The sequence below is a fragment of the Carassius carassius genome, chromosome 33 (genome assembly GCF_963082965.1).
Source record: "Carassius carassius chromosome 33, fCarCar2.1, whole genome shotgun sequence".
In the NCBI taxonomy this organism is placed as follows: domain Eukaryota; kingdom Metazoa; phylum Chordata; class Actinopteri; order Cypriniformes; family Cyprinidae; genus Carassius; species Carassius carassius.
Window position 1 is genome coordinate 7,097,289 of NC_081787.1, and position 10,637 is coordinate 7,107,925.

At 37.3% G+C, this 10,637-nt stretch overlaps 1 protein-coding gene and 1 long non-coding RNA gene across 2 annotated transcripts; both read right to left on the bottom strand.

Annotated features, from left to right (window-relative positions):
- Positions 1 to 871: 871 nt before the first annotated feature.
- Positions 872 to 2,637, bottom strand: LOC132113619 (transcription factor Sox-3-like). The gene has a single exon (XM_059521473.1). It carries the CDS (start codon positions 2,436 to 2,438, stop codon positions 1,545 to 1,547), a length of 894 nt encoding a protein of 297 aa, XP_059377456.1. The 5' UTR covers positions 2,439 to 2,637; the 3' UTR covers positions 872 to 1,544.
- Positions 2,638 to 5,745: 3,108 nt separating this feature from the next.
- LOC132114213 (uncharacterized) lies at positions 5,746 to 9,756 on the bottom strand. Its single transcript, XR_009425261.1, has 4 exons — positions 9,734 to 9,756; positions 9,406 to 9,616; positions 8,246 to 8,376; positions 5,746 to 6,407 (listed from the first exon to the last, which is right to left on the bottom strand). It is a non-coding gene; the product is annotated as an uncharacterized LOC132114213 (long non-coding RNA).
- Between the last annotated feature and the right edge of the window lie 881 nt (positions 9,757 to 10,637).

Genomic DNA, 10,637 nt, shown 5'->3' on the forward strand with positions numbered 1-10,637 from the left:
GTAGTTTAAAGCGAAATAGCAATGAAATAATCCATGCATTAATCCCTTATTATGAAAGTAATTATCAGAAATTATCATCGCCTTGTTTTGACAAATCGAAGGGATTAAAGATATTTACAGTTAACCATACAAAATAATTTTGAGGAACTGTATGTAGGTTACTTAGACGACTCAGCAAGTGAAAACGCAGGAGGAAATTACACCGTTTGAAAATATATGCATGTCAGATCATGTGAAGCAAAAAATATTTTGTTACATTGAAGCATTTACGATTTATTGTTTTGTTTCTTAATGTGTAGCATATTCTTGCAAAGGAGAACTGTCACATCAATAGAGTGTAGCCTAGCCTACATAGCCTATAAGAAAAGTTTCAGTTTTATGGCTGGTATAGGCTATTATCAAGACTGAAGTTATAACCTAATAGACACCACTTGATACTCTCGGGATCTCCAAGACATCCGGAATTTAACGAGATAATTGAATTTGCTTCAGAATCATATTATATTTACAGACCGAATGCATTTATTGGAAATATATTTTCTGTTTGATGAGAAAGTTTAATAACAATCCACGGGTGATGACATCTGCTTGTTAGCGAGCGTGTCTGAATTCGCTTATTTAGCCTGCTCTTCATTTAACCGATCGCCTCAAATTACCACATTCGTCTTAAAATGAAATTTGACTAAATCTTTCACTGTTTGCTGCTAGACATACTATTCAGATAACTAAACTAGTCATTGAATATATATATATATATATATATATATATATATATATATATATATATATATATATATATATATATATATATATATATATATATATATATATATATAGGCCTATAATAAAAAATAAAACATTTCTAGCCATTAAGCTTTTTTGTAAAACAAATTTATTCATTTTAGGAACAGGATGGTCTTGAGTAGAAACGTCAGTTTAAATAAAACTCTCCGTCCCACATAATGGGCTATAACCTGATACTGCCACAGCATCACAGAAAGAAACATTCACAAAACAAAAGTGGAACATTTCAACAAGATCTACAATCGTTCACAAGCTTAAAAAAACCTCACTATAAATAAAACAAACTTTGCGCTTGCGACCAGCACAGTTTTTCATTTCAATAAAACCTAGTTCATAAATGAACAACAACAAAAACTACACAGATTTGGACAAAACTGGCATTCTAAAAATAAGTGTAAACATTTATGAGTGAACGTAGTCTCCCTCCATTTTTCTTTCTTTTTTGTTTTTGAAATAGGCTACAATCTCTACACGAAACCACGTGCCTTTTTCATTGAGTCAAACTCTGACGGCAAATAAGTCAGAAGTCCAATATTCTCCGACAGACGTTGATTGCTTTACAGCTTATGACAAAAAGCTCCTCTGCAATACAGTTTATTCAGAAGTCCCGATATGTCGTCATAAAAATGCTCTAAAACGGACAACTCATTGAGATTAAAAATAGAAATTGAACTTCGATAATTTTTTTGCAAATCAAAATGTTCAAGTATCCGATGTACTTAGTCTTTTTTAGGAATCTTTCAAATGTGGGTCAGGGGTAGCGTTCCGTTCACGCCAGTCCCTGCGCTTTGATAGTGCGGGTGAACGCTGTGTAACCGGCTGCTCTGTAGGCTGGCGTGGTCGGCGCTGTCTCCTCCGGGGGGCAGGTACATACTTATCATATCCCTCAGGTCTCCCAAACAAGCACGCTGAGAGTGAGAGGTTATGGTCGGAGGAGGAGAACTGGGTTCCGTCTTGCACACTGAAGCAATGGAGCCCAAACCCATTGCACTGGAAGTTTGCTGCGTGTATGCTGGGGACATGCTGTAGGTGGACGCGGCGTTCATGTAGGTCTGGGCCGTGGACATCATCGGGTACTGAAGTCCCGCCATGTCGTACCGGTGCATCTGCTGGAGCTGGGGGCTGTTCATGCTGGGATGCTGAGGGTAGGCCAGCTGGTCCTGCATGAGAGAGTACGCGCTGTTCGTCCAGCCGTTCATGTGCGTGTAGTCCATCCGCTGGCCCACTGACACGGCGCTGTTGACAGCGGTGGCACCGGGTGCCAAGAGTCCTCCGGGCAAGGAATACTTGTCTTTCTTCAGCAGGGTCTTGGTCTTCCTGCGGGGACGGTATTTGTAATCCGGGTGCTCCTTCATGTGCATGGCTCGTAAGCGCTTGGCCTCATCAATAAAGGGTCTCTTCTCGGCGTCAGTCAGAATTTTCCAGTCAGCACCGAGGCGCTTGCTGATCTCAGAGTTGTGCATTTTGGGATTCTCTTGAGCCATCTTCCTCCGCTGGCCGCGGGACCACACCATGAAAGCATTCATAGGCCGCTTCACCCGGTCCTGGTCGTTGGAACTGTTGTTTTTGCCACCCGCCACCGAGTTGGACTGCGGAAGGGGGCTTTTAATCTCGGTTTCCATCATGTTATACATTCAAACGACTTGAAAGTGGTGCCGAGCACTCGAAAGAAAACGCTGGAGTTTAAATAGCCTCACAAAATAAAGTAGAATGTAGTCAGTCAAAAGTTCAAGAGAGCCAAAACTCTGGTCAAGTGAAAAGCTTCAGATCCTTTCAACTGTTCCCACTCTAGTCCCGTGTGTCTTGCTCTGCTCTGCTACGGAACTCTGTAAAGTTGTGCTCTAAACTCAGCTGTTATTACAGGCTCGGCCATGTGATTTGGATTGACAGCATAACAATGAGCTCAGCGCCGACCAATCAGAGAGCGCCTCACAGTCCGCCAGAGCGCTGCCAGTGAGTGCACTGTGTCTCGGGATGCACTTTAAGTCGGATAAAATACATCAGGGTCATCTTTGCACTTTTGACAAAAATAATCACTGCAAATATTGTTTTAAAGCGGTCGTTATCCACTGAGAATGTTAGCCTTGCGGTACTGAAAGAGTTATGGGTTTCAAATGTTCCCCCGGAAAATGCGGAAACTGCTCAATGTAATACAACTAAAGGAAAAAAGCATGTTTAATTTGTTGCCTAAAATAAAGGCAAGAATCAGGATAGATCCTACTTATTGGATTCAAACATAAATATTTCAACTATAAACTTTGCCTCTGCAATGGCACACAACCATAATCATTAATTAAACAAATAATAGATTAATTAATTAATTAAAAGTTCAATATATATATATATATAGCTATATTTAAATAGGCTACATATTTTATCCACTAATGCAAAAGTTTGGTTTTACTTTTGGTTGGCTACATCAAACTGAACCTTTTTACCTTGGCTTACTTCACCATTAATATATGATTTTAATTATTAGTAGGCCTAGTATTATTCTTAAATAAGATAATCTGATACAAAATTACACGATGGGAATTTAAGATTTTAAAACTTTAATTAAAAGTAGGCTAGCCTACGATTTTAACATCAGGAGAATTAGGCTACTTACATTCTTTGTCTCCTAATATTTTCTAAATTTGATTTGACAGCTCAATAACCTATTATTACACTATAACATTATAACTAAAAAAAAAACATTCAACAAAAATAGTTTTATTTTAAAAATACACTTCGCGTTTTTGTTGCGTCCACGACATCCTTTAGTGTAGAATAGAAAATTAATACAGTAACGCCCCCATGTGGAACAATTTTATATTTTTCTGATGAAAAAAAATTCTCTGAGGTGACAAAAACTACAACTGCTCTAAAAAATTTTTTACAACTGCCACGCCAATGTGGCGTATAGCCTATGTTAATTATTTATTTATTTTACAGCACCAATCATTCCGCGTCTTATTATGCGATTTCCTGGTGACTCGACACGTGTTCGGTTTTGAGAGTTTTCTGTCTCCTGGGGAGAACTTACACCTTTCAGTGGGTCAGTAGCACGTCGTCCATCGAGAACATCGTCATTTAACATATTCAACGCCACTAAAACCGATTACAGCACTGAATAGGCTATTCACGATGGACGTTTAACACCAGACACTAACGACTCGGCCATTTAGAGAAGTTTCACCGTGTGTGACTGATTTTTAGGACATTTAGGACGTCAACACGCCTCCGCTATTTAGGCTACTTTCCAAATTACTCTTAACAAGTGCCAGTGTTGTCACTCGAGGATGTCCTTCAGGCCAAAGGTTTCCAATTGTAAAGCGGCATAAATTATTCATCATGGAATTTCATTATTAAAAAACATATATATATACATACAATTGTCATTTGGAACATCAATTAGTCACTTTACATTAAAATAGCCTATGAATAGCGGTGCACCATCCGTTATTATAAAAGTTTTAATTAGAGACTTAGCTATTCCACGAAACCGGTGATTTATCCGAGTGGTTTCAGCAACATATCCTCTTGTAATCTGCTTATGGAAATGTAGGAGACAGCGGGAGAAGGAAAACTCCCAGTTACCAGGACCTCGGTAATGAGGGCTTCTGTTCTCCAAATTTCCTAATTAACGTGAGCTAAGGCCGAGGACCACCAGGAAAGCCTGCAGTGTTCGACATCATTGAGCTCCGAGCCACAGGGCTTTCGAAAATCACTCACGTGTAGCCTTATATGGCCGAGCAGTCAATTGTCCATTAGTAGCCTAGGGAATAAGCGACTGTTCAAATGACCCGAGTAAACTAAAAGTGTCACTGTGCAGCAGATAAATACTTTAAGGAGGCCATTGTTTGTTAATTACCGTAATAAATAAATAAAAAATAAAAAACATGAGATGGAAAATTCATATCAGTTATTTGCTGATTTATATGTCACTTTTTTTTTCTTTTTTTTTTTTGGTGTAAAATTTAGGATGCAAGATTTTTATTAGCTGAATGTTTTAACAACTTATGTCGTGATGAACTATTGAGGAGACAATAGGCTAACAATAGATCACCACAGGACTAATATTCTTTATCACCGTTTAAAGTCCTTTTTGAGCCCGTGGATTCACTTGTAAATTAGTTCGACCTAAACAATTAAAGTGGAAGTAAATTATAGCAAAGCGCACACAGTGCCAGAAAAAAGACCGTTTTTCGAGTTTAATAAGGGTATAATCAGGTGCTGTCCGCGCTATACAGAGTCAAAATAAGTGAACTTGGTAAGCTGTAGTTCAATAATCCTGCACGCGACACACCCACTTTGAGATACAAAAGCAAGAGCCACAATTATGCGGGAAAACTCTAATTATTTTAAATGATTTAATTTGCACCTCCCATTTATGAGATCAAATAGTCCATACGTCGCCGAACCATTAACCATGGCTCCGGAGTCCATTTAAACGTCATAGTCATACCGTATGAATTAATATCTATTTGTTTCAATTCAACGGCTACGAATAAGGCCACAGTTACCATGGATAACAGAATGATTTTTCAATTGCAGGCACAATAAAGAGCGTCTCATTGGGATTTGCATGATTTTTGAACCGAATATGCAAATGAAGATGCATTTTCAGCACGGTCTGTTATTCCTATTGTATTTTGCTGAATGATTGCGTCCCCTCTGGTTGGGACACTGGTAAAATAATATTCACTGGTCAATAAAAGAAGAGGCTTGATTTTGACCTTCTTTCAGATGTCACTGCGAACTGCTGGAATGATATCCTGTTTTTATCTTGAAGCATGATACCGCTTTTTAAAAAGGACAACGCTGTTCACCTAACTTTTTTATTTTAATTTATTTGAGGCATTTTGAGTTACTAATAAGTGAGAGGGGAAAAATAAACGTGCAACTTTTCAGTGTAAAATTACACATTTGTCTTTATAACAGATTTATTAAAAGAAAAAAAACGTTAAAATAAAAATAAAAAGTGAATTCTCAACATTTTTGCAACCGAAACAAACAATATAAATCATAAAATATGTAATGATAAACCGGTTTTAAATATATAAATATTACAAGACACTGTCCATCCTTAGCAAGCTTGTAAACCGCGCTTAAGCTCTTTCATTCAATCACTTGCAGAAGACAGATACCTAATATCGATTGAATAACATGGGACTCAAAGCCTACTCGAATGCGTTAGACGAATTAATTTTCAGTTCACCATCTAAATCAATCAAATTATCATGTTTGTCCAAAAAAAATAATAATAATAAAAATCTTTTCGCAATTCACATTTCCCTACAATTATAAACATGAGATTTCCCAACGGCAGATTTTTTTCAAATATAATACAAGAACTGAAAAATAGAGCTGAAATGAAATGATTTCACCATTAGACAGTGTAAAAATGAAATCAGTTTTCTCACTGATAATCCATAGATATCCATTTCTTTGAGTTTCTTCACCACTAAAGGTAAGTCAGATTCCATTTCCTGCAGGCAAATGTTTTACAGGTAATTCACTGTTAAAGACTAGGCTACAGCCTGTGTCTTCCACTGATGTCCACAGCCTGTTGTTTAACTGTTTTGTCATGGTATCATACAGTCAGAGAGAAGATTTTGTACCTGAAAAAAAAGGGAAATTACATGTCCATCACACTCTAGATATAAAAGGATTTATATAAGAAATTCCACTGATGCAAATTACATTCTTTTACCATCTCAGTTAAGTGTTTTTATCGCCCTGGTTTAGTCCTGTTTGCCACAGAACTAATATTATCAAGTACCTCGCAAACAACACAAAACTATCTATTCACATCTAATTGTGGTATGCAGGCTTTATACTAGAAGCAAGGCATGACTGCCTAAAGCATGTGCACTGCATACAAATACAAACAGATTACAAACAGCGTGCTTTGTTTTCTTTTCAACTTTTTAAATTGCTCAAATTTATGCCACTTTTATATATATATATATATTTTTTTTTATTTTATTTACAAGGAATACAATAATTTTCACAGTAGGCGCACACTACAAAGTATGTTGCAAAAGAAGAATAAAGGTATATTTGAGAATCTCTTTAGCCCAGTCAGTGATGAATAGGATTTCTGATCTAATGCAGCATGAAGCTAATGTGCACACATCATCTGCAAAGATATTAAGACTTGCAGCACATGGTCTGAATACACAGTCCCTATCTGCTCCCCATGACAAAATTTTTCTACAATATCTTAAACTTTCAGGAGGAAAATTTTAAGTGAAACATTAATAAAGCCACATTTAGTACATGATGCGTTAAATGAAAATAGTTTTAACTGCATTAATTCTAACCCAATGAAAGCTAATTTCAATTAAACCGCTGATTTAATTTAGCAGAAAATTACTATAAGTATGGCTTTGATTAAATCACTGAGCAAATTCTAACAGCACAAGCAATTGTCTTTGAGTTTGGAGGTGTTATTAGCTTTAGCTAAATGTATCTGTGAAGGAATTTCTCAATGTGTTAAAGTGGTATGTCTGTCTCCTGCACATCAGCAATGTGATAATGTTTATAATGTCTCTAGGATAAGTGCCTGTCAGGCAAACGATAAGGGTGTCATGCCATGACCTGATTTTTTTCAAAACACAAGAAAAGAATAAATAAATATATTTAGTAAGATGAAAACCTTACATTTAATTTTTTTTTAGTTCCATATAAATAAATATCACATCCTGAGCAAAATACACAGAAAGCATTTTAACTCCATGTAGTCTTTTGTCAGTCAGACTTGCAGAAATGGATCAGATTTGCCATCAGTGAAATGCCATCACTGGCTGCAAGGCTAATTACAGACCTCATTATTTCCCATGTATCTTTTGAATCATTTCCATGTACTACAGTTTCTCCAAAACAATAGAAAATTTCTCTTTTTATTGTTTAGCAGAGAATGCTGAGTTGTCTGATTTTGCGTTGCACCAAACGTGGCAAGCAGATGGCTTTTGTTTTAAACATAATTAAGATCCCACTAATCTGGTGCCTTTTAAAAATGAAACAGTCGCTTCGTCAGACCTTCATTAGTTAAGATAATATTGTGAAATGCACAATTAATTTGCAAGGTATATCTTTAATTAATGAAATACAATCAATTTTGTAATATGATTAATGCCACAAAGTTGTTATCTCCAAATTATTCTACTTTATGCATTATTAGCCAGAATGGAGGTTTTGGCTGTGGCAAAATCCTGAAGAACTAATTATGCGGGGTAATTTATTAAATCTGGAGGAAAGAAACAAACAAGTATAAATTGATATATTAATCATGGGCATCTGCGAGTGATTTGAAGTGAAAATGACAAATCTCTGTTGAGCGCCAAGCACTTGATAATGGAGATACTGGCCATAAATTTAGTCTACATAAAGGCCTCATTAAAAGAAGCATAATTTAATTAAGAGTTAGCCATCGCCCTCCAAATGCATGAATTACCTTGGGTATGATGAGATGAGTTTTGGGATTACTGATGATTTCATTACGGCCAGTGTTGCTGCTAACTGTGGCAGGGACCTGCTGTTGTTGACAGGATAATGGATTGGGTGCCTGGGGATGAATCTGTTCACCTTGGCAGACAGAGACACAGAGGAGACACAGAGGACTACACCGGACCCTCATAGGTGGACACTACAAAGTGCACTGCCCCTAATGTTTACAATAATAGCTACTCCTGAAAAATTATATCATAGGTTTAGGCTGCCAACATCTTTGTACTTTTTTTATTAAGACTCATTACTTTAGTTATTCTTCCAATATGGCTTGACCCGGCAGTTATTTTGTAATCTGAACAGTACTTAAGATGACTCTCCTTCGAGAGAAAATGTGCATTACTCTTTCTTTATTTTAATCATGTATTCTCATTTGCCACTTATATGGCAGTTTGCCAACCTGCACACAAACACCCTCTTTCTTCCGCTCTCTTGTTTTCTGCTGGGGCTTGAAGGGCGCAGTAGGGCTGACAGCTCAAAGCCCTGAAAACTGACATGTCAATGGCAGATACAAGCTGTTGCAGTCGCACAGGCAGGAACACATCACAGATGCTAACTACTTCCTCTCTATGACAGCCTGACAAAGACATTCTACTACCTTTCAGAGCTACACACATCATGTATAGACCGTATGTAGCACAGACAGAGCACTCCTCCATATCTTTAGGGACTTGTGTCATCTTTTTTTATTATTATTTTTATTTATTTTTTGGTCAAAGTATGCCTCAAAACAAATTTAGCAAGAAATGAAACTAAATTAGAATTTTGCAGATTTTTTGAATATCGGAAGTCTTTTAATCTAAAGGCTCAAGATGATTAAATAAGGCAATGGTTATGAATATGAATACAGAAAGACTGCTTTAACAATGACTTAACAGAATGACAGCTCATGACTTAATTTGACATTGATGAACAACAAGAAGTCTCACAAACAAATTAATGTTTTTGTGTCAAAAGTAAAATCTTAAAAACAGTTTCAGTCTGTCTAGCCTCTGGACTAAAGTGAAATGCTAATAAATCCACCCACCCCCACCCCTGAATAAGCCCCCCCCCCCTCCTCCAAATGTACTCCAGCCCACAGCTACAGTTTTCCAGAAAGACACTCACCATTGCACAGCCGTTCTTCTTAATCCTTCCCTCTGCGCCTTTAGGGTCCTGAAGACTGTTTATCTGAAGAGAGCCAGGTAAGACTCTCAAACCATGGCACTTTGAGCCTAGACGAGAGACAGAAGGGCAGGCGAGCAGCAGTCTTCCATTCCGCAGCAGCGCCGAGCCGAGCCCTCCCTGCACTGGGAGCCATCACATTCAGCCAAGATTGCTACATACAAAAGTTGACAATGCCCCAGTGAAAGCCATTGTTGATATTCAAAATTTTTTAAATAGCTGAGCAGAATGGACAACATGGCAGAACATAAAACTTGGTAGGGAAGCTGACCTGGAGCTCCTGAAAAGCACCACAGCATATGACAGAGAATCTGAAATAAAACAGAACAGAATGTTAGTTTTGAAGCTTAAACAAGATGCTTCATGGTTACAGCAGGAATAGGGTTTATTAAAAGGCTAAAACCTTAAATCTAATGTAATGTAATGTAATACATTTTCATTATTGGAAGAAAGAAAAAAAGCATTTCGCAATGGTTGAACAGTGAACAGGTCAAATCGAAGCAATGCAAACATGTTCCTAAATTGCCATATAAATGACAACCCTACTGTGTTCATCCATTTCAGCCTTTAATTGTTGTTCTGATTGTCTTGATGGCTCCTGACAGTAAGTGGTGTTTTATTTCCATCTTAATCAAAATGACAAGCACAGATTAATAAAGACATTTAACACAGCCCTCAACAGCCATCTGTCATTATGCAACCTGGGGCAATTGAAGGCTTACATGAGCATAGAGGGGATCCTTATAGGCTAATTTGAGGTAATATGAGGCATTTGAGAATTTCTGTTGCATTTATGTTTTCTATGCATAATTACGTGGCATAATTCAGCTTCTCAGAGGAATAATGACCATTTCATTCAAAAAAGATGAGAAATCACTACTACTGTGACCCCACTCTTAGCCCCATCTAAAGGCCATCATCACATTCACACCCTACCGACCACAGACAGCTGTTCTCCACAGCATTACCATGCATGCCACAGAGGGCAGTTTTGTATTTGTTTTCAAGTTACATGGTTACACTATATCATAACAGAGAGTTTAACTGATGCCACTTATTATGCATTTGTTTTCCAGTAATTATGCTGTAATCAAGACTTTTAAAGGAAATTAATTTGGAGTGCTGTGAGGTGTGCTCTTCATCTGGTCTGTGTGACTTCCCAGGGTTTAAACTAT

Bases quoted from the DNA above. Each gene is read 5' to 3' on its own strand.
- LOC132113619 (XM_059521473.1), bottom strand. From the start codon at position 2,438: ATGTATAACATGATGGAAACCGAGATTAAAAGCCCCCTTCCGCAGTCC.